Source organism: Biomphalaria glabrata, chromosome 3, assembly GCF_947242115.1.
Source record: "Biomphalaria glabrata chromosome 3, xgBioGlab47.1, whole genome shotgun sequence".
NCBI classification, from domain to species: Eukaryota; Metazoa; Mollusca; class Gastropoda; family Planorbidae; genus Biomphalaria; species Biomphalaria glabrata.
Genome location: NC_074713.1, coordinates 44,053,460 through 44,078,659, shown reverse-complemented (window position 1 = coordinate 44,078,659; position 25,200 = coordinate 44,053,460). Strand labels below are relative to the sequence as shown.

The following is a 25,200-nucleotide window of genomic DNA, read 5'->3' as shown; positions in this document are numbered from 1 at the left end:
CTTTCTCTCTGGAGAGGGGAGATCCCTCTGGTTAGAGCGGAGGTTAATTCCTCCTCTCTCACCTCGGGCATCCTCTCCGCTTTGATTTCTCGACTTAGGGAGTTGGTCAACCTCTAACTCGGTAGAGGTTTGGGTGTCTGGCTGGGTTCTCTGAGGAGAACCTGTGTCAGACATGATGTCTCCGGGTTCTCCCGGAGTATTGGTTTTGACATGCTGCTCAGTCTCTATGCTCTCATCAGCGAGCACAGAGAACCTGTTCTTTAGCATGACAACAGGGCTTTCTTGTTTCTTCAGAGGTGTGTTCTTTGGCGGTGTTTTCTTCTGAGTTGGAGGAGGAGGAGGAGGTGGTGGGGTCAATGTGTCCGTCTGCCTGGGCGTATTTCTTTGTCAAGCCGAATTGGCCCTTGGGTAGGGCCAGTACAACCGATTTCGCCTGGCTAAAGGTACATCCGTTTCTTGCCTTTACTCCTGCACGGCAACCTCCTGTTTCCACACAGGGCAGTCCTTGGAGTAGGCTGAGTGGCCAGCTTGACAGTTTGGGCATTTGAACTGGGCTGTGCAGCCCTTGTCTTCATGACCCTCTCCAGCACACCTGGCACACACAGTGTTCCTCTTGCAGACTGCCGCGCCGTGTCCTTAACCCTGGCACTTGAAGCACCTCATGGGGTTAGGTATGTAGGGCCTCACTGGAACTCGTAGGTATCCTGCCTTCACATACTCTGGCGGTGTTTTAGTTCCGAATGTGAGGATAATAGTGGCGGTTTTGACCTCCTCACCTTCCCTGCGCCTGGTAATGCACCGGGCATGGGTGACTCCTTCAATGCCCTCCACTATTTCCTTCTCGGAACATTCCAGTAGGTCCCTAGAGCTGATTACACCTCTGCTGGTGTTCAGACTCTTGTGTGGCATGACTTCCACTTGGAGATCACAGAGTCTTCTGCATCTTAAAAGCCCATCAGAGTGTGTCTTGCTGTCTACTTCTACAAGGAGTTCCATTGATTTGTGTAGCTTAGACACACTCTTGGGCTCTCCCACTACTGACTTGAGTCCCTTATAGATAATAAAAGGGCTCAACTTTGTCAGGCTTTTCCCCTCCTCTGTGCACCTAACCACCAGAAATGATGGCCAGGTGGCACAGCTTTTTGGAATCTCCTCTTTTTTATCATCAATTTGACGTTTCTTGCCCAGACATAGGTCTGGGGCAAGTAGTGTTGTGTGTTTTTTTGTCCATATATATTCTTGTTAATTCGGCACCTGTGCTCCCCACCCGCCATCGAGTCCAACAAGGGGACGGGCCATTCGGATGTCCAGAATGAGCCCGCCAGGGCTACACAGGTGCTATACTCAGTCAGCTGCTACATCGGACATGTGTCCGATACAGCAGCTCCCTGATTGACCCTCCAGCCACCGCCTTCCAGCATAGGTCGACGACCTATGCTGGTAGCTCGGCATGACCAGCCGATTGACCCAGAGCGGGCCATCTGGGCCTCAGGTCTAGGGGAACTTGGAGCCAAAGTATTGTGTTGTGGTGGTTTATCCTCAGATAGCCACCACTCAAACACCAGGATCTCTTTATCCCCCCTTACCCGTCGCAGTCCACGGCTAACGGACTGGTCTAGGACGTAGTGAGATATTTGGAGATAAGGAGACAGAGTGATGATCAATGAAGGCAGACTTAGGAAAAGAGGAGGCAGACACAATGATAGAAAAGAAGTAGGGCACTTTTGAGCTCCAAAAGTGCTAAGGAAAGAGGAGCGCAGTTTAACGTCATGTCTCGGGACGAGCACTCAAGTGTAATAACATCACTGAAGCATAGCACAAATGACTTGGGAGAAAGCACTCAAGTGTAATAACATCACTAAAGCATAGCACAAATGACTTGGGAGAAAGCACTCAAGTGTAATAACATCACTGAAGCATAGCACAAATGACTTGGGAGAAAGCACTCAAGTGTAATAACATCACTGAAGCATAGCACAAATGACTTGGGAGAAAGCACTCGAGTGAAATAGCCATCAGATCTCTATTTCCTGTCCTCTATTTTCAACGCTCGTGTGGAACAGTGTGCTAGTGCGCACCATGTATATCAGCGCGGGGACAGAGTTACAACACTACTCCCCCTTCTCAAACCTGTTCGTCCAGAACAGAACCTGTACCGCCACAGTACTGATGGAGTTGATCAACATGGACGACCTTCTGCTTAGACCGTGGACTTTTCTGTATCCTATAAACCACGTCGTTAATCCTCTATACGACGCGTTATGGACCTTCCCAGTCTCTTTGTAGCTTTGGAGATCTGTCTTATCCACCTCCGAGGGTTGTACAATCATACCAGATCGCTCTCTTGAAACCCAGAGGAATTGGCCCGTTTGTCATATCGTGTCATCATCGAGTCGCTATTGATCTTGATCTTATTGCGGGCTAGATCTTGAACACTCTCCATTCTTTATTGAAGATTGAATACATACTCGAAGGCACTGACTGGTGTATCTCCCGGAAGACCAAATAATAGATCACATGGTAATCTAAGTTCATGGCCAACCAACATCTTTGCTAGGATATATCCAGTGCTGGCGTGAATGATTCCTTATCTGATTGGGGGTGAAGCAGGGTAGTGCGAGTCTTTGCGATTCCTAATATCTGGCACATTTCTTGGAAGACTTTGGATTCAAAATTTTGTTTCTGGTCGGGGTGTAACCGACTACTCCAATTTCGTACTAGTGTTTCAGCTACCGTGATGGCTTCGCGTCACTCTGCTAAAAACAATAGAGTAAGACTAGTTGTAGAAAGAAGTCATTTTATAGAAAATCATCAATTAAATTTAAGTAGAAATTTAAATTGTCTGTACTGATAGAGCATATCTTTAACTGAGAAACGTACAGGAACTGTATCCTTGCTTCAATGAAGTTTAGGTAGTTCTCTTCTAAAAAAAATTCGAGAAACTGTTAAGAAAAACTTGAAATTAATAGCATTTTTCCAGTCAAGACATATTTGAATAAAATTAGAGTGAACGGATTAAGTAGACTTCAGATAATATTCTTAGAAATTAGTAATGAAAATACGGTGACTTCACCGTGTAAGGTAAGTGACTTTTTATAGTACAAGTTCTTAAGAAAATTAAGAAATTATATTTATAAGAGTCTCTCTAAATAGGCTTTCTGAAAACTATTCCCAACAGAACAACCAACTAAGGAAAAGGACAACTGCTCCAACATAATGTAGTACTTTAATAAAAAAAATAAATATAAGAAAATACTACACAATCGGTTACACACTACACTAACTACAAGTGATATAATTAGCATAATAGTTTCTCTGTCTAATTCATGACTCGTACTCTGCACCCGAGGACTCACTGTACATAAAAGATTTCACTGTCAAATAACAGTACCAGATTGTGACACTGAACTGAACTGCCTCTCTTACAGTCCCCGAATGTCTTCTTATGAACGATAGAGACATGGCATGACCATATAAGGGGTGATTAATCAGTGCTTTTTTCTTAACAGTTTTCTCTTTTGTCCTTTGAAAAAACCGTTTGCTTAGAAGCACGTTGACTTGTGTATCAGTTGACCTCACATACAAATACACCTTATTGCTACAACAGTTATAACATTGACCCTTTATAAGTTTGTCCCGGAAAAAATCTACCTTAAATAATTGGCTGTGGATATTCATCTGTGAAGGCAAGGTCTATCGGTCAGAGCGCCAATTGGCTTGTATTTTCCACTCAATGTAGCCATTTGCCACCTAGTATGCAGATGTCGCTTCCTTCATCTCTTCCAGTGATCTTTTCCAGGTTGCTGTGAGGTGGAACTCGTTGGATCGCTTTCTTGCTATTAAATGCTGATGGCTCCCATTTGCACATAAGAAGGAAGTAGATGGTATGGTTTTGTCTCGCCAATTGCTTTATCAGGCTTTCTCCAAGGGGGAATTTGTGAATGTAATGCAGGTCCACACGAAGTGAAATTGTCACCATTTTCAGGCTTGGCTAGAGTGCATGGCTTAGGGACAGGTAGACGTAAATAAGCCTATTCTCTTTAGCATCAAACTCTTTAGAATTGACTTGACCACCCCCAGGGCTTCTCTTACTGGTCTCTGCATCTTGACAATCGTCTGTTGACTCCAAACCTCGTTGCTAACATTTAATGTGCAAATGTCCATCACATACTAACATAAGGTTTCATCAACTTTTCCTGACCACTTTCAAGGCTTCACTCAAGAGTCAGGTGTCTCTTGAGACCAGATCAACTTTTCCTGACCACTTTCAAGGCTTCACTTAAGAGTCAGGTGTCTCTTGAGACCAGATCAACTTTTCCTGACCACTTTCAAGGCTTCACTCAAGAGTCAGGTGTCTCTTGAGACCAGATCAACTTTTCCTGACCACTTTCAAGGCTTCACTCAAGAGTCAGGTGTCTCTTGAGACCAGATCAACTTTTCCTGACCACTTTCAAGGCTTCACTCAAGAGTCAGGTGTCTCTTGAGACCAGATCAACTTTCCTGACCACTTTCAAGGCTTCACTTAAGAGTCAGGTGTCTCTTGAGACCAGATCAACTTTTCCTGACCACTTTCAAGGCTTCACTTAAGAGTCAGGTGTCTCTTGAGACCAGATCAACTTTTCCTGACCACTTTCAAGGCTTCACTCAAGAGTCAGGTGTCTCTTGAGACCAGATCAACTTTTCCTGACCACTTTCAAGGCTTCACTTAAGAGTCAGGTGTCTCTTGAGACCAGATTTTGTTGCTGGATTTCTTGATATTGGCATTTCCACTTCGAAGCTTCGAGCGTACATTTATTTTTTAAAGCCTGGGTGCACATTCACGTTGAGTTTCTCTTTTATGCAATGGCAGATAGATTTATGTCTTTAGGGCCAAAGCCACACGCCTGGACAAAGACTTAACGTCATTGGTCTTTCTGGTTAAATATCAAGAGGCAACTTAACGAAAGCTTAGGTATAATTTCTGTTTCTTCTCAAGTCTATACTTATTGTCAAGTATCTTGTCATGAAAGCCACCTTTGAATGGCTATCTTATGAGACGAAGCGAGAGGCCAGTACTGATTTTTATACAGCGGTACAGCTTTCTATCTTATGAGACGAAGCGAGAGGCCAGTACTGATTTTTATACAGCGGTACAGCTTTCTATCTTATGAGACGAAGCGAGAGGCCAGTACTGATTTTTATACAGCGGTACAGCTTTCTATCTTATGAGACGAAGCGAGAGGCCAGTACTGATTTTTATACAGCGGTACAGCTTTCTATCTTATGAGACGAAGCGAGAGGCCAGTACTGATTTTTATACAGCGGTACAGCTTTCTATCTTATGCGCAGAAAGCGCTATCTTTACGTTGTTTATGGGGTACGGTTGTTAACGGTCAAATAGATTCACAGCCAGTGTTACGTTTTGCCAAATGTATAGTTGGTTGTGATTTATTGAACCCCGAGTTGTCAAGTTCTTTGAGTTGGTGGTGTCGTGTGGAACAGTTTGTAGAGAGCCTAGATAGTGAGAGTGGTATGATATGTTAGGCGAATATTTATTGACCGTCCAAATGAACATTCTGTTATCTTGTATAATTTCAGAACTTTGTAACCAATTATGCGCTTTCAAAAGGATGCGCCAAAGAAAAACTGCTTATTGCTATAACTGCAGATGCTCTGACATTCCAAAAGTCACATTTTCTTAAATATCAATTTTATAATTTCTACGGATTATTACCATATTGGGTCGTAAGCATACATTTTTTTAAATATATTAAAATAAAATACATACGGACATTGACTGATTATATCTTTTACAATTCTTTTATACAGGTTGCACATTCATTTAAAATATTTCCAAACCTGGTACCTGGGCTCTAACATCTTTTCTTGAAATTTGGCAATTGATGTGCATCCTTTGGAAAAGGAAAACTAGCTCTTTGGCTACTTTGAAGAAAGCCTAGTTTAGCCTTTATATCTGTTTTAGAGTAAAGTAAAAAATATGTTATAGTTAGATAGAGAACTAGATAATCTTAATCCTAAATAGATGATGTCTTCAGGGATTTCCGCATTTAACTCTTTCTCTCCGTAATTATTTACCACATTATGGTGGAATCAACGTTGGTATCGTCAGTTAGGAGAGAAAGAGTTAAGCCATACTCATTAAAGACTTTTTAAAAAAAAACGGCTCTAACAATTTTTTTTATAGAATTTTAACAGTTGAAAACTAAATTCTAGCTTGTTGGTCACTCTAGGAAAACGCTTTTTGATCTTTTTAATTTTTCTTGTAAGAAATGAAATATATTTAAATTTAGCTAGAGATTTAGATCTCGGTCTAACATCGACATTTTAAAAAATATCACGTTCTTGAAAGAACTATCTCGTTCAGGTATTTTCGAATGTAAGTTATTATTCGATCAAGAGTCTTCAAAGTCAAGATAACAGACCAATATATAATACCTAGACTGGAAAGCGAAAACATATGCTTATCCTTTCATGATCATATCGTCATGTCAAATTTTTTTCCTGTTGAAAGTCACATTGAATCTGAAAAAAATCGCTCTTTTTGTCTTGGAAAAATAAATAATGTTTAGAAATAAATGCAGTCCCATTTTGTGGATTTTTTTTTTATAAAGACTATTAATCAGAGACCTAAAGGTCTATATTCAGACAAGTTTATTAAAAAAAAAAGCCAATTCCTGTTAGTTTTACAATTGATCCCTAAGACGAGCTCAACCAAAGTTCCAGAAATTTTACGAACGTGGCTCCTTTACATTTAAGAAGAGAGATGGAGACACTGATCAATAAGAACTCTACAAAATTAACAACTGACAATTATTCACATCAATTTTAGTTAATTAGTCGAGAGAAAATAATTGCATAACAAGAAAAACATACAAATATAAAAAAAAAATAAAGCTAATATGAAGTGCAACTGTATCACTAAGTTTGTATCAGTCATTCAATTACATTTATTGATATATATAGACCAACAGTTACAAATCTGTGTGAGTTGAACTATTTGTTTCAATTGTTTCTGTTTAGCGAAATGTTAACTAAGAAAAATTGAAAAATTTGAAATTCGAAATCAGGGTTTATGTCTCCTCCATGGGACTAATTGAACTCATACCACCATATCTATCAAGTACATTTCTGTTTCTTTTGTTTGACACCAAACAAAATAATTAATAACCACTTGTAAAAACAAAACTAATTTGTTCATTTTTTTTATTGCTTCTTATTTGTCAGGTACAAGAAATAATTGTGCAAAATGTTTACCAGACAGACAGAGTTGATATTAAGCTTTATAGAAATCCTCTCTTTCTTAAGCGTTATTTTTTTTAAATGATTAAATCTCCACTATGATACTATTTAGGGGATATAGTAATTGTCCTCTATGTAGGGCAAGGCCATCCTCTCATTAGTACAGGACGGAGCCACAAGAGTCGTCTGCCCATCTTAAACAAATTGCACTACGTAGCATAAAGTCTTACTCATTTGATATCAACTATCTTATCTTCTAATCTTATATGTTACAGACGTTACTTTAAAAAAAGAAGATGATTACGTCCTACGCGTCATGCAATTAGTCATGAGGTATCTCGTTAGAGCAGGGTATGGAGCTATACTAGTCTACATAGACCAGAAAGACTCATTGGTCCTGACGAAGCTGTATTACATATTAAGAGCACGCTGCTAGTGGACACTTGTTAAATACGACAGTTTGCTAGCCTAAGCCTTTTTTTTCGTCAAAAATGTGGAAAAAAAAACATAAATGTGTTTATACTCAAAATTTAGATATTTGTTTTATCTCTACTATAGAAGCACCAGTTGAGTCGCAGGGGTAGTAGCCCGCTCATTGCTATTGAATATGGTCCTGTTAACAGTACAATCCTTAGCTGGCTTGGACATGTACACATGTTGGACTTTCAAAAAAATAAAAAATTTTGCTACAAAACTTACATAAAAATGTATGTCTTTTTTTTTTAGTTATGCTCCAGACTTAAGAAGTATTCTCCCAAAGTACAGCGATATAGTGATCAAGCTCCTTTTGTCTATTACGAGATATGGAGAAATGATTGGCAACGTGTGGAAGAAAGCTTCTACAATTTCTACGAAGATGCTGTCAGTTTAAAGGCGAAGGTAACTACTACTACTCCTACTACTACCACTACAACTACTACTACTACTACTACTAGCGCCCTGGACTGATAATCTCGACGGTCCCGGGTTTATACCCTGCTAGCTGCCAACCCCCGTATCCAGCGGGAGGCTTGGACAAGGAAGTAAATTATCTTTAACTTTGAAGGAACATCCGAAAAATGTAAAACATTTTACAAAAAAAAATAAAAAAAAAAATTAAACAACGCTAAATGAATCTTGAAACATTATGACTTTTGACAATCAAACCAAAATCACGTCTTGAATAGTCCTTGCGAATAGGCGGATCCGAGAGGCATCCGATGGGACAGCCTCTAAGTTTGTGTCATATCACAAAAAACTTTCTGTGTAATCTTGTAAGTTTTCATTCTATTCATATTTGGATATTTTTATTCCTAAATGTACACATGGACTCAGAAGAAGTTCTACAATTAGAATATTTCTGTCCAGAGAGCTCCACTTACCATTTGCTATTTACTGCTCAAATCTATTCATTTACATGTGCAGGTCTAACATCGTGTCATCATTTTATGTTATGTTCTAGTTATTCGACACCTTCACTATTACGCACTGGCGGATCCAGGGGGGGGGGCGGTAGGGGCGATCGCCCCCCCCACTCGGCCGACCCCCCCCCCCCCCGAATGGGGGGGGGCGGACGAATTTTAGTATAGAATCACACAATTTGTATTCGAATTCATTACTTATGTTAATAATATATACTAATTATTTATATTTCAACCTATTTTTAGATTATTTCGCCCCCCCCCTCTCTAGTATGTTGGCCGATTTGGTGGGGTCGGGAGGAGGCGATGGTATCAAACCCGCCCCCCCACCCCCCTAAACTTTCGAGTGGGGGGGGTCCAATTTCTTTGTAAAAATCACAGCTTGCTAACAGAATCAATTACACATCTATGTGATTAAAACTTGTTAATGATATTTTAACCGATCTTTGTATTATGTCGTTCCCTGTTTGCCAATTTATCTCTACTGCCCTTCCCACCTAAGCCTTTTGAGGGGGGGCGGTCCTACTTTAATGGAGAAATCATAGTTTGTGAACAAAATTAGTTGAATTAATATATAGATTTATATGTCGCTCGCCTTCTTGTATCTTGGCCGTTTCGGTGAGGTTGGGGGAGGGGGAAATTGCATGTACTGCACTCCCCACTCTAGCCCTCTGAGTGGGGGGGGGGCGGTCCTATTTTTGTGGAGAATCATAGTTTGTGAACAAAATTAGTTGAATATCTATATAATATAAACTACATATTGATATCTGAACTCATTTTATATTATGTCGTACCACACTCTAATCTCAAATTTTATCATTATTAAAATTTAAATGAAAAAGGGTTGTACTAGGTGGGAGGGGTGATTCATGCAATCGCCTTTCCCCCATCGGACAAACCAATACTTTTTCTTTTTGTATTACAGTTAGGAAATTACAAAACAAAAACATCTGTCACTAATATAATTTATATATATTATAAATTAAATTCTTACATCGAGTCGCCACACCACTATTCTTTAATGCCAAATGCAATCTTTAGCAGAAATTATTAAAGGAGCGAGGATTAATCGTTTTCACTCTACCGCCCCTCCCATTTCCAGACAGAGTTTATGTAATTTCACATGAATTTATCATAACTATTTTAAGAAAGACTTTGCAGTCAAAAAATTAGAAATCAAACGAAATTTTTCAGTATAAGAGTCACGATTGAGATGAGTTCTAAACCCAAATCATTTTTTCATAGTCGCCTTTTTCTAACCTTTACTCAATCTGATATTTTTCTAGTTAAATAAATTTGGGACTATAACTCACATACTTTGATTTTATTGAATATTATTTATCGAATATTTTTTTTTTCGGCGGAGATCCTCAAAGCCAAAATCTAAATATGTGAGGTATCTTATCTTTTCAAGGAACAAATCGGATTTTTTGCAATGTATTAAGGGCCTATAAATTCATATTAGAATATTATAATTACAACATTATTCAAAAGGTACTTTTTAAATAGTATGAATAATGAGTTTTAGGTCAGGAGAATACCTTTCTTCTGTGAAGTATGCAAGAAAACTCTTTTGGCGGCGGGGCTTCGCCCCGAAATCCACTGATGGATAATGAGCTGTAAATGTCAGGAGAATACTTTTCTGCAGTGAAAAAAGCAAGAAAACGCTTTTGTCATTGGGGTTTCGCCCCGAACCCCACTTAAAAACATTATAGCGATGCCCCAGTTGTTTTGTTTTTCACCAAGGGTTGAGAAATGCTGCTTTTTTAAAATTCTCATATATATATATATATATGATTATTATGGCTCCTTTTGTCTCGAAAGGCAATGGATGCGCCCAAATGAGTCACTGGTTTTGGCTTAATCTTGAAACGGGGCAGAATCTGGTGTGGCTAATCAAGCCAATTCTAGAACGGCAGACTTTGCCACAATTCGTACATGTGTATGCCTCTGATTTAGGGCTAGCAGACAGGGCAGCTTTCTTTTTATCCCTCTTGATTAAAGCCGCTTCAATTCTTTTGTTCTCAGCAAGGGTTGTCCCAGCACGCACAGTCTGTCTCCATGCACTCCGGTCTTTGGCTATGTTTTCCCACATACTTTCGCTGATGCCTGAGGCTCTCATGTCTCGCTTGCAGACATCTCTATATGCTAGTCTTGGGCGGCCCTTGGGTCTGACTCCTTCCACAAGCTCAGCATACAAGATATCTATTGGGATTCTAATCTGGCATGCGGGTGACATGTCCGAGCCAGCGTAATCTTCTTTGTGTCAGGAGAGCATACATGCTGTTCATATTGGCCAATCTTAAAACTTCCTGATTGGAGACATGGATCCGCCAGTGCTATATATATATATATATATATATATATATATATATATATATATATATATATATATATATATATATATGCACGTTTATGCATAGGGTTAGGGTTTACTGGGCATTAGGGTTAGGGTTTGGAAAAAAATCGCCCCCCCACTCAAAAGTTCTGGATCCGCCAGTGCTATTACGTCATGCCTAGATATAATTTATTACTTTGATTAGTTAAAATTTGGCCGTACTAAACCTAAGGCAACTTTGTACATTCTAGACAGTGTTGGATATCTTTTTTAAAGTGGACATTTTGTTGTCCACTTTATTATCACTCAACACTTCCTCCTTGAGGAATGTTTGAAAAGATTGAATTTTATTTAGATCTAGTAGACAGTTTCATTTATGTCATGTCTAAGGTACTATCATTTACTTTTTTGTTTTTTTATTAATTAAAAAAAAACTTAGTTTGTTTAGCCTTCAGGGAAAAATGAAAGAGAGAGAGAGAGAGAAAGAGAGAGAGAGAGAATTAATGACTGAAAGAATGAAGGATTAAAGAAAGAAAAAAAAAAGTTGCAATTAATGTTTGTCAGGTTTAGGAATTATTTGTGTTGTTAAATAGCTGTGGAGGCGCGGTGGCTGAGCGGTAAAGCGCTTGGCTTCCGAACCGGGGACCGGGGTTCGAATCCTGGTAAAGACTGGGATTTTAAATTTCGGGGTCTTCGGCCGCCTCTGAGTCCACCCAGCTCTAATGGGTACCTGACATTAGTTAGGGAAAAGTAAAGGCGGTTGGTCGTTGTGCTGGCCACATGACACCCTCGTTAATCGTAGGCCACAGAAACAGATGACCTTTACATCATCTGCCCTATTGACGACAATGTCTGAAAGGGGAACTTTACTCTTTTGTTTTAACTAGCTGTACACAATTAAGGTGCCGAGGTTCAAGCTGACAAGAACATCATTCACACAGAGTCGTACATAGAGGAACCAACTAGGTGGATGGTTTAAATAACAACAAAAAATTTTAATTGTAAGATACTGATATATGTATATGTACAATGAGAGTGATAAAATGATGAATAGATAATATATATATATAACATGGGCGTAGCAAGGGAGGGGGGTTCAAACCCCCCCCCCCCCCCCGAAATGAAATCCCCCCCGGAATTAAGTGATTGATTTTTGCTTTCATTTTGTTTATATTAGGTGAGATTTTAATACTAAATCATCACTTACCACAACACGTCCGAGGGGGTTTTGAGTTTAAAACTCCCTAGCAGGGGGTTTTGAGATTTAAAAAAACCCTATCAGGGGGTTTTGAGATACAAATCATTCTACCAGGGGGTTTTGAGTTTAAAACTCCCTACCAGGGGCTTTGAGTTTAAAACCCCCTACAGGGGATTTTGAGTTTTAACTTCCCTACCAGAGTTTTTTGCATTTAAATCCCCCTCTTCTATAAAACAAAACAAAAGAATGCAAACAACAATCCCCAAATTCCAACTGCACATTTAAGAAAGATTTTTATTTTAAAACCCCCTCCAAAATTTACGATAAACCCCCTCTGCAATATAAAAAAAAAGCAAATCACACACTCAAAGTTCTATGAGTGTAGCCAAAGGGGTTTTGAGTTTAACCCCCCCCCCCTCCAGTTGGGGTTTCAAGGTAAAAAGTACCTCTTCAATATAAAAAAAAGCAAATTACACACTATAAAATCTATGAGCCTAGCCAAAGGGGTTTTGAGTTTAAATCCCCCTCCTCCAGATGGCTTTTTCTTTAAAGTTTAAAACCCCTCCAGATGGTTTTGAGTTTAAAATTCCCCTACAGAGCGTTTAGAGATGAAAACCTCTCTCTTCAATATTATTTTAAAGCAAACTACAATCACCAAATTCTATGATCGTAGCTAAATGGGGTTTTGAATTAAAAAAAAAACAAAAAATACTCCAGAAATTTTTTAGTTTAAAACCCTTCAACAGATGATTTGACGAAAAAACTTTCCTTTTCGATATAAAATCTAAAGCGAAATACAGGCATGTAATTCCAAGAGCGTAGTCAAGAAAGGTTACAAATTTCTACCAGTGGCTTGGGCTCCATTAATAAAGTGTGAGTAGTCTTCTAACGAAATTGAAAAACACTAAATGTGGCTCAACAAAGATGGCTAAGACAGATTTTAGTAGTCAGTTATAGAGATCGGGTCTAAATCAAAGAAAGCATATGCCGAACTGGGAGTCGAATCCTTAGTAAGGTTGTGACAGAGCGTCGAATGAGGTTTTGCTGGACATGTTCTCCGACAAAATGAATTGCGCAAAATAAGAGTTGCGGAAACAGCTTGCCGGAAAATGCTCCGAACGGTGCGAGAGGGTCTAAGTCAGTAAGAATAGCACATTAGGTTTTTGAAATAAAACTTTTTAATAGCAAGATAATGCACTGTAGATACCTCAGAATATGCATTTTGTTGGCTTTGAATACCAGAAATAGTGCTCGGCGGCGGGGCTTCGCCCCGCGCTTGGGGAGCGCTGAGAGCTCCCCCGACCCCCTTGCTAGCAAGGGCGGGGAGTCTACAATAAACAATAAACATCTTCCGAAAGGGTCAGAATGAAATAAAGATTAATTATGTGTGTACACACACACACACACAAACACACACACACACATATATATATATATATATATATATATATATATATATATATATATATATATATATATATATATATTTATTTTTTTCCGGGGGCCCCCCCCCCCGAAAAAAAATCCTGGCTACGCCCATGATATATAACATATAATAGATAGATATTATTCAATAATTCACATAAGCACCTTGCTACTGCTACCACTTGTCACTGTGATTTCGTAGTCAACCAGACGCTGACCGACTGACGTCACAATACTGCCAACGTCGACATTAATACATTTAGACCTCAGCTGATCCCAACTGATACCAACTTATGTGTAACTGCTCTGACACTCAACGTCGTCGAAGATCGCCAATCTGACAATGGCACTCAAGACTGTACAATATATTTCTGAGACGACAATCGACGCCAACACTGGCATAGAATCGAGCTCAGTACATACAACTCCAACACTGGCACCCTATAAACGAATTAAACATACAATTCAACCTCTATTCCAAAACTAGAAACAGCGACAACCTCATATAACATACAATAAAGATATCACAAAGAAGTAACTCACCCTAAAACAGGGGCCCAAAAATCCTATTGAATAATATAGGTCCTAGAAACTAGTACAGACTAATAATCAGAAGGTGAACTGTCTCAGGACAACGAATGACCAATACATGTCACCGGACTTAGTGACATAGCAAAAACAATTCAAAACAAAACTACAAGGCACTCTCGCCCGTACAAATAATGAGAGTGGAGGAAAGAAACAACGGTTGGGACAAAGCATAAGACACTTTTCTAAAGTACGCGACAATGTTGACATTGTGTTTATATGTATAAGTTTGTTATTCCCCTTAGTAAGAAATTTTAAATCATAGTGTTGTGTGCAACCTGTGTTAAGTGATATTGTATTATTAAAGAGTCTAATGTACCCAGCGTCTAGTGTTGGCGTCGCTTATTAAGTTCAGTGTTCTATAGTGAAAAGCTTGTAAATGTATTATCTAAGATTCTAAGCTAACAAACGTTTCAAACCTTAAAAAAATGTAATATTGTGGATAAGATAATTTTGTTGGCTGGGAAGAATTCCGCATTTGTTTAAAGAAAGAAAACCCTTGCACATGAAAGAAGTTTTCAATCTATGTCAACGATTATACACATCCAGTTAAAAGCTTTAAAATGCTCAAGATGATCAAGAATATGCCTTTGTGGCCGCAACAGACATACAAACTACAGAATATTACAGCAGAAATATGGCATTACGAGACCTGGCAATGTAGTGACAAGGCAAAGAAGAAGGAAGTTAAAGGCTCATTAGAGCAGACGATCAGTGACTGACCAACACGGGGAGATAATCACGTTGACTTGAGTCTATTGTTTTATTCTAGCACTTAGAACGAGTTGTAGAAATCAGAGAAGGAAACAAAATGTGTTTGTTGAGGTTAGACTCATAACTATGCGAAGAACTTACTTTCTATTTTGAAGTAATATATTTAAGGGTTAGTGCCAGATAATTCGCTCGGACACATGACACACTTTTCACAAGTACCGCATATGTAACAGGACTTACTCGGACACATGACACACTTTTCACAAGTACCGCATATGTAACAGGACTTACTCGGACACATGACACACTTTTCACAAGTACCGCATATGTAACAGGACTTACTCGGACACATGACACACTTTTCACAAGTACCGCATATGTAACAAGACTTACTCGGACAGATGCACTTTTCACAAGTACCGCATATGTAACAGGACTTACTCGGACACATGACACACTTTTCACAAGTACCGCATATGTAACAGGACTTACTCGGACAGATACACTTTTCACAAGTACCGCATATGTAACAGGACCTACTCGGACACATGTCACGCTTTTCACAAGTACCGCATATGTAACAGGACTTACTCGGACACATGACACACTTTTCACAAGTACCGCATATGTAACAGGACTTACTCGGACAGATACACTTTTCACAAGTACCGCATATGTAACAGGACTTACTCGGACACATGTCAAGCTTTTCACAAGTACCGCATATGTAACAGGACTTACTCGGACACAAGACACACTTTTCACAAGTACCGCATATGTAACATGACTTACTCGGACACATGACACACTTTTTACAAGTACCGCATATGTAACAGGACTTATTGCCTACTTCTTTCTTTTTCTCTGCATCTCTAGGTAAATTATATTAAGCAAAAAGGTCTTGGTGGATTTGTACTTTGGGAATTTTATAGTGATGATAATTCGAACGATTGCTTAGATGGTCGATATCCAATCTTAAGTATACTCAATCGAGAATGCACGTAAGTTTTAAGTTAGCAATTATATTTTAAAGTAAGCTTTGAACAAATGGCATTCCATGTATCCCTTTCTCTTCACCCTGACTCAATCCTTTCAAAGTATTTGTTTATTCTCTATCAATTTTTACTTCGATGATAGGAATTTATTCGTTAAACTGTTTGGTAAAGTAGTGTTTTTTTTAAACGGTAGATGGTTATTTTTAATTAGGTTTAGAAACAAAATTAATATTTTTAAGAAATGTGTAAAATTCATCAGATGAAAAAATTGAAATAATGGAATGTTATTATTTTAAATTTATAAATTATGGATTAGTTAATAGCATTTCTTTGAACGTAACTAATTCTTAACACTAATCACTTAAAGTGTTCCGTCTGTTTATGCGGTAGACATATATAATCGCTAGTACTGATCATAAAAAGTCTTGCAACTTCTTTTAAAGCTTACTCAAATTATTGCCACAACCAGCTTCCAGTTGAGATTTCCCATCTTCCCAAAATTTCCTTTCTACATTTATTAATATTTATATATGTCAAAGTACGACTATGGTTCATCTCCAACCCTTTGTCATATGACTGAGGAGCCTTTTTTAGGAGAGACACTCCCGTTCACAAATGTCACAGTTTAAGGTGGCTATCGCTTTGGTGGTAGAGGAACTGGTTATTTTTCCTATGGCACGTTTTTCTTTTAGAGCTGAAGCCTATGTTTTTCACTGTCCATAGGTTACTTGGTCACCGACTTTCTCCATCTACGGCTATGTTTTCCCAATGGCCAGCGTCGAGGTTCACTGCTTTGAGGTCGAAACTTATTACATCCACATAACGGAGTTGGGCGCAATCAGTTTTTCTTGAGCCAGACGCGAGTTGCCCTTAGAGAATTACTTTTGGGATGCAATTGTCCTCCATCCGGCGAACATGTCCAAGCCAGCGCGGTTTTGTCTGAAGACTGTAAAAATGCTGGGAATACCTGTTCGCGCAAGGATCTTAGTATTACACACTCTTTCTTTCAATGTCATTTTCTAGATCCTTCGAAGGCAGTGCAAGTGAAATGAGTTTAGAGCTTTGCGTAAATGTTTCACTGCCTTACTGTAGCTTACCTAGAACTAATGCCTTATAGACCTCCATTTTGGTTTCAGTTTTTTTAATTCTAATTTCCAAAACTCTTGGCCTGAGTCTAGCGAAGGTCCAGGCAGAGTTCCATATACTTTTTTTTTTATCTCCTCTTGTAAAGACAGGTCATCTTGAATTGTAGATCCAAGATAGCAGAATTCATTTACGGCATCCAGCTTTATAAAGTCTATGAGGATGGAGGGTGGTGCTGTGGCAGGCGGTTCCATAACATTTGTTTTCGTTGTGCTCATTTTAGGCCGTACTCTTTACATGCCTCGGAGAAGCGTGACATTAGGGGTTGAAGCTCTTTTTGTGAGTGCCACACTACCGCTGTATCGTCCGCGAATAACATATCTCTTACGAGGGCAGTTCTTATTTTAGTTTTGACCCTCGGTCTGGCAATATTTAGAAAATTGCCGTTAAATCTATAATGGAGAAAAATGCTTTAGGTGGATTTGTCAAACGCGTTTTGGATTAGCAGTATCCTAGTTGGGGTCGGGACATATCCTTGATTAACTCGCTGTTTATACTGAAACATTGGAGGAGGCACCGTTGAACTGCACATAACCATAACATTTGGTGACAGGAGACAATTACATTTAGCAGCCAAATCTGTTAAATTTTTAAAGAGGCCATCTCTGCTGACTTGATCAAAGGCCAATGAACGCAATGTACAAAGACATCATATATTCTCTGCCATTTTCCTGAAGTTGAAGGATGAAGAAAAGCATGTCAAGTGTCGATTACGAAAGCCGCACTGTAATTCTTGATAGACCGATCTGCGAGTTTTTTTAACCTGGAAAGTATTACTCAAGCACAGACTTTGCCTACAAAACGTAGGATTTAAATTCCTTCGTAAATTTTGCAGTTTCTTCAGTTACCTTTGTTCTTGAACAGGATAATGATTTTAGAATCCCGCAAGTCTTGTGGCACAGCACATTCTTGCCAACATTTGCAGAGCAATTCGTGTAGAGGTTTCCTAAGTGTAGTTTAGATCTGTTTTAGAAGATCTGGGGGATACCATCGCATCTAGGGGTGTATCTGGCAATCTTATTGTCTATGACTTTGTTGATCTCTATTAGGGGGGGGGTACTTTGTCTCTCTCATTCGTGTGGGTAATAGGTTGATAGCGTTAAAGGCTCAGGCGGAGACTGAGCTTGTTGTGGCGTAGAGTTTGGAGTTGTGTTCAACCCATCTGTGCATTAGTCTGTGATCATTTCCCCAGTGGTTGATTTGAGAGGTGATGTTTTGTTTTGGGAGGGTCCGAGAGACTTTTTGATTCCACTCTTATGTTACTGGCTTGAACTGCGAGCTGAATATTCTCGCTGAACTCAACCCAGTGTTCATTGGCATAGATCCGTGCTGTCCTCTGCACAGTGTCTCTAGTTCTTTCAGATTTAACAGGTTGCGATAAGTAGGTTTTGCATCTCTCTTTGCTCTTATGACAGATATCTGATTTAGATTCGAACCAATCATTTCATTTTGGAATTGTACTTTCGCCTGGACATTGTTTATGGTTGGAACGATGTCGCCCACAAAAAGTTCACCCCTCCAAGCAGCTGATGTGATCAAAGGAACGGAATAACTGTATACTTTTTTTGAGAGAAATAGGTCTCCTTTAAAGTTTCAAATGAACAATAGCTAACTATAAAACCTTCTATTCATATTAGCACTTTGTTGGTACAGTAGTAGGCAAAGTGTATCAGCTTGAAAAGGCCTGAGATCTGGAGTTCATATTCTGGTCGTTCAACTTATTTATTATTTTATAAATGTATTTAAAAAGAGATCATGGTAACATTCCGTCAGATCTGTCCTTCTGTCTCCATTACCTCCCCTTTCTCTATCTGGTCTGATAACATTCCGTCAGATCTGTCCTTCTGTCTCCATTACCTCCCCTTTCTCTATCTGGGCTGATAACATTCCGTCAGATCTGTCCTTCTGTCTCCATTACCTCCCCTTTCTCTATCTGGGCTGATAACATTCCGTCAGATCTGTCCTTCTGTCTCCATTACCTCCCCTTTCTCTATCTGGTCTGATAACATTCCGTCAGATCTGTCCTTCTGTCTCCCTTACCTCCCCTTTCTCTATCTGGGCTGATAACATTCCGTCAGATCTGTCCTTCTGTCTCCATTACCTCCCCTTTCTCTATCTGGGCTGATAACATTCCGTCAGATCTGTCCTTCTGTCTCCATTACCTCCCCTTTCTCTATCTGGTCTGACGTAATAGGATCATAGTGAGAAGCTAAAAGAATGAAATTGCGCTAAAAAAAAGATAAAATTAAATCTAATCGCACAGATTTATTGTTTAGTCTAGATTATACATTTAATTATTACATAACTGATCCAAAGTAATTGATAAAATACCAATAAATACAAGTTTTGTTTTGTTTTCTTATTTCCTTATATGTATGTATAGATGAGGACTGTTGATGTTATACAAGTTTATGTACTCAACCGATGAAACTGGACATCACATATTTAGGAGAGTCAAACAAAAAGATTATTGGCTTTCAATATTTTTTCTCTATATCTTATAAATAAGTAACATTTAAACATTATTGGGATTATTCTTTTTTGTTTCTACTTAACAATTTTCTTTTGAATACTTATTTCTAATACATAACTAGTTATCTCGTCCAAGATTTATTATTGAAATATTTTTTTCTTCATTCTAATATAGAAATAATAAAAGAAATATTGGAAGAATATCAATTATTAGTGTTATGTTTTCTATTTTAGATAAATTATATTTCAATTCCAATTATAATCTAATTTCCCAAAGAAAACCAATACTCTGATGGCTGACTAATCGTTAGGTATACGCGCTGGACAGTACCTTGGACTTCTCAATGGTCCCGGGTTCATACCCTGCCAGCTCCAATCCCTAATGTATCTTCAACTCTGAAGAAACACTCGAAACATGTAAAACATTTACTTGAAAATCTGAATACTGATTCAAAGGACAACTTTAAAATCTAATACAAGTGAAGACAGAATAGTATATGAGCTTTTTATTCAAAATTTAAAAAAAAAATGGTTCCGTTTAAAAGGCATCGAAGAGATTTAAAAAAATATATTTTGACTAAAAAAAGTTGGAAAATCAAATAATATTTTGACAATGTAGTATAGGACTATTTTCTATGGAAAAAAAGGAATCATCAAATGCACATGGACAAAGTTTTAGATGTATTTGGGGGAGCGGTATAAGGTCGTCTTTAATATGGCCTTACTGAGACTAAAATTCACGTTTTTAAAGGGGCAGAAAAAAGGATGATTAGGTCTGATATTAAAATGAACAGGCTAGAAGTGAATATCTTTTAAAGAACCTTTTTTTTTTAAACGGGACGTTCCAATAAATAGTAAAATAATATTTTAGCCTTAACATCTTATTTATAAAATTGCATTCTTAATCAATACAACTGCCAAATTAAATAAAACACATTTTGGGCATGTGAATTCATATGAGGGATTGTTGAATGTCGTCAGTTCTATTTAAAAACAAAATTTAAAAAAATGGAAGTGGTAATGGTCGAAATAAGGCGTGAGAAAAACAAATTGTAGATACAAATGTCACTGACCAAAAAAGTATCATAGAACTTATCATACATTTCGTTAAAGAACTAAATAGTTTTATAATAAGACAGTACATTGAGGATGAAAATCGGGGGATGGATGTAGAGGTGATATTCTAGTTGGCAAGTCAAAGTATGTTTGGGTAGACTTTACGATTGGACATCTGTACCTTTATATTTATAAGGTAGTAAAGAGAACTGCGTCCATGACAAAATAAACACAAGAACCGCTGTAAACGCTGGGTAATGTTTGATGGTATTGCAATAAGTCTGCCATGCGCACCGCCATCCAGGCTAGTGCAGAGGTGCGCACTTCTAGAAACCAGACTAGGAAGGATGTTGACATTAGGAAGAAGAGAACGATTTCCTCCCACGTCTAGAGCCGATGTGAAGAGACGGTGTTCAGGGCAGTTGTTGTTATAATGTACTTGTGATGTCCCCTTGAATAAACATTGCTACCTCGTTGAGTTGCCTCCCTCAGGTTATTACAGTATAAATATGTGTTCCAAAATGTTTGTATAAATTTAACTCTATTTACAATGTCCAGTTTTGTCCCCTTAGAGGCGGATCCTTCTGTCGTCGTTGCTGTAAGCTAGCCATGTCTGTTTGTATAATATCAGTATTGGTAGAAGTCAACTTATACTAAATACTAAATACTGTAGTTGAGACGAAAATTGGAATCATTAGTAGATTGCCCGCCTGTTAATACACTCTTTTGTGTCGCGGGGAACAGGAATGCGTAAAGAAGTGGTGGCGGGGATAAAATCGCTGTAGAGGATGTTACAGAAAGCGGATAATTAATTTTAGATGTAGATCTGGAAGCTCAAGTTTCAGCTAGTGTTTGTAGCTATGACGTACACAGACCGGGAGGAAGTGGGTCCAAATTTGAAAATCTCCAGGGGTCGCACTTGAGAAAAACCCAAAAAAGAGTATCCAAAATTTGTTTTTATTTTAAATATTACGCTATTATCTTATGTCACGTTGTCGAATTTCAAAATGCTAGGACCCCTAAAGAGGTCAGCATCCCAGCCCCCAAATCCTTAGCTACGCCACTGGCGTGTAGTTTTAGATATTCCTGTAAGCTCTTTTGCAATCTGTGCCTAGGAAAAGTAATGTGCTGTTCTCTCTCTCAATTATTCAGCTCTGCCATGCCTAGTGTTGGTTGTATGGAGATGTAAAGGTAGTTAGGGTTTACTTGAGGTAAATTAAGATGGGGCAGTCAGAGAGGATTTCATGACAGATGCTGTAGATCAACATCTCCGTGACCAACAATCTGGCTTTTGAAAGGAGAGATCACGCACAGATCAGAAAGCGACAATGCGCATAATTTAGGAACAGTCCATGGAATAAAACTTCCCTCTCTATGTCAGTTTTATAGACTATGAGAAGGTGTTTGGTAGCGGGGACAGACAGACAGACAGACAGACCCTCAGGAGACTTTTAATACACTATGGAGTGCCTGAAAAAATTATAAATATCATCAAGATGTCATATGAGGGGATGACTTGCTGAATAATTCAAAGCAGACAACTGACAGAGGCATTTGAAGTCCAAACAGGAGTGAGACAAGGCTGTTTACTCTCTCCCTTCTTGTTTCTACTAGCCATAGATTGTGTCTTCAAGACAGCGACAGACCAGAAGTGGAACGGAATACAGTGGACACTGTGGAAACAGTTAGATGACCTTGACTTTGCAGATGACTTGGCTCTTGGTAAAACTCAACCAGCCTTCCATCAGCAGAAGAACACCTGGGGATCTAGCGAAATAAGCACCACAACCAAGATCGGGTTCTTTAACACCATTGTTAAGCCAGTTAAGCCAATTCAATACTACTTTATGGAGCAGAGACCTGGAGAACCACCATCACCACCATGCAAAAAATCCAGGTATTCACAAATAATTGCCTGAGGAAGATTCTTATGATCCGCTGGCCAGACAAGATCTTGAATGAGGAACTGTGGCAAAGAACAAAGCAGCAGCCCATTGAAGTATACATCCTTCAGAGACGCTGGAGATGGTTAGGTTACACCCTTCGCAAGCCTGCATCCAACATAACAAGACAAGCCCTAACCTGGAACCTCCAAGGAAAGAGGAAGAGGGGACGGCTGAGGAATACATGGCGCCGCGATTTGGAAGCAGATGTCAAGCAGATGCCAAGAAGATGGGCAAGGAATGGGGACAGTTGGAGAGACTCGACCAGAACCGAGATGCCTGGAGGAATATGGTTGGTTACCTATGCCCCAGGAGGGACCACAGGCAGAGAGGATGTGGTTTTAGAGTTTACGATGTATAAATATCACATAATGATTTATGTCATGGTCCGTGCCTCTTTTCAAAATTAGAGCCTATTACAAATAGAGAAAAATAAAAAAAATAATGATGCCGTCATGCGGACACACGGTTCAAAGTAAGAAACAAATTAGTACAATAGTAAACAAGTTCACAAAAAAGCGAACAGCGATAAAATATAAGTAATAACTACTCTAATAATAAAACTAGAAGAACTACCTTAAGAAAGATATGGAAGGCGACTTTTATTCTATGCAGACTAAAGTAAGCAGTAGTACGATGAAAAAAGAAACAACCATTTTACACAAAAAGAAAGATAAAAACTTGTCGATTGGTCGATAAACTTCTTTTATAGACAAAGTTGTAAAAAGGGATAAAACTTGTTTATGCAAACTCTTTAGCCTAATTGTGGGTGCTCCACAAGGTTGTGTACTTTCTCCTGTACTATACACTCTTTACACTAATGACATGGGAAGCATCTATGACTCAGTTAAACTCATTAAATTCGCTGATGATACTGCCATAGTCGATCTTATTTCAGGAAACGAAACTCAGTATCGAAGCTCGATAGAAGAGTTTACAAACTGGTGCACCGACAACTTTCTAGAACTGAATGTCACAAAAACTGAAGAATTTATAATAGATTTTAGAAAGAAAAAACAAACTATACGTGAACTGCAAATAAACACTACATCTATAGAACAAGTAAAGGCAAATAAATATCTAGGCGTTATCATCAACAACAAGCTTTCATGGGAAGACCACCTTGGAACTCTGACAAAGAAAACAGCCCAGCGACTCTTTTTTCTATACAAACTCAATAGATTTAAACTTAACAAGAAGATCCTTGAGACTTTTTACGGCGCGACCATACAAAATCTGCTAACATACGGAATAGCTTGTTGGCAAGGCAACGCCTCATCTAAACTGTTGCAACGTCTAGAAAACATCATTAAAAAAGCATCAAAAATTACACTCACAACATTATCACATTTAAAGGAACTTTTTGAACAAAAGTGCCTAAGAAAAATCGATAACATCATGGAAGACAATGGCCACCCGCTCCATCACAACTACGTCAGGTCGTCGCGAAGTGGGCGACTGCTGTCAATCAAAACAAGAACGGAGCGGTACAAAAACTCGTTCGTACCTCACTCGGTCAGACTCTATCACCGCCACTCATTGATCAGGGAACATGAAATGCACCAAGATACCTGTGTGTAGTCGCTGAATGAACTCTTTATGTTGTCTGTTGTATTTATGTGTATTTTTCTGTTGTGTTGTCTTTATATGAGAAAAGAGTCCTTGTAATCACAACAAATTTCCGTAAGGATCAATAAAGCACTCTTAGTCTTAGTCTTAGTATATGTCCTTAAAATTGAAGATAAGTTCGTCTCCCATATTGGCTACCAGTGGAATGGACAGCAATGTAAATTAACCGATAATGATATGGTAACTATGTAACTAGATTTCGTCGCTCGAATGAATACATCAGAATCTGCTTATCTATCCGGGTTTTAAAAAAATGCATAGATTGGTAATAGATGGGCATAAAAAGTGTGTAATTGGTGTTCCTGCGGTTAATGAAATATCGTTTGTAGGTAATGGTATAATTTAAACCACTAAATATTAAATAATAACGTTTTAGATCCCCATTTTATTATGAAATAAGAGACACTATCTGTACCAAGGCCTAGACCCCATGACCAGAAGGTATGTAGTCTTTATAATATAAGCCTGATTACCACTTAATGGTCTTAAATACATGAACTATACAACAAAGACAGCACTATTCATTGGAGAGCTTCACATTAGTTTAATATAAATGCAAATATTCTACATTACCGATAACCGTATGGCCAGGACCAGTAGTGCTTTTGGATGCTTTAAGGCGAGAGTTTGGCGGAAAACAACTAAGACTTCTTGAGCTCTTTCACCAAAGATGCTTGCGCTCCATCATAGACGTACGGGGGCAAGACCGCACTACAAACAACGATGTCCTTACGAACGCCGGCATGAACAGTATAGAGGGACTTCTTATGGTCCGACAGTTACGCTGGGCAGGGCACGTATCCCGTATGGAAGAGGAAAATATGCCCAATGCAGTCTTTTTTGGTGAGCTAAAAGGTGGTCGACGTAACAGAGGCGCCCCACGGAAACGCTTCAAAGACCAGCTTAGGCGTCAACTTTCCTTAGCTGACATAGAAGAGAAGACCTGGTTGCAGGCGGCCTCAGAACGAGACAGCTGAAGGTCACTCATAAAGGCCGCGGGATACACATTTGACTCCAAACGAGAACCCGCTGCCGAGGACAAATGCGAAAAGAAAATATA

The 25,200-nt window shown here is 38.9% G+C and overlaps 1 protein-coding gene across 1 annotated transcript in view; it reads left to right on the top strand.

Annotated features, from left to right (window-relative positions):
* The window catches only part of LOC106066193 (chitotriosidase-1-like), a 51,414-nt gene extending 31,699 nt beyond the window's left edge, over positions 1-19,715 (top strand). Inside the window, exons 7-10 of the mRNA XM_013225162.2 lie at positions 5,578-5,724; positions 7,966-8,118; positions 15,779-15,903; positions 19,424-19,715. Of these exons, the coding sequence (XP_013080616.2) occupies positions 5,578-5,724; positions 7,966-8,118; positions 15,779-15,903; positions 19,424-19,427 (429 nt within the window). The 3' untranslated portion in view covers positions 19,428-19,715. The remainder of the gene's footprint in view (positions 1-5,577; positions 5,725-7,965; positions 8,119-15,778; positions 15,904-19,423) is intronic.
* Positions 19,716-25,200: the final 5,485 nt, after the last annotated feature.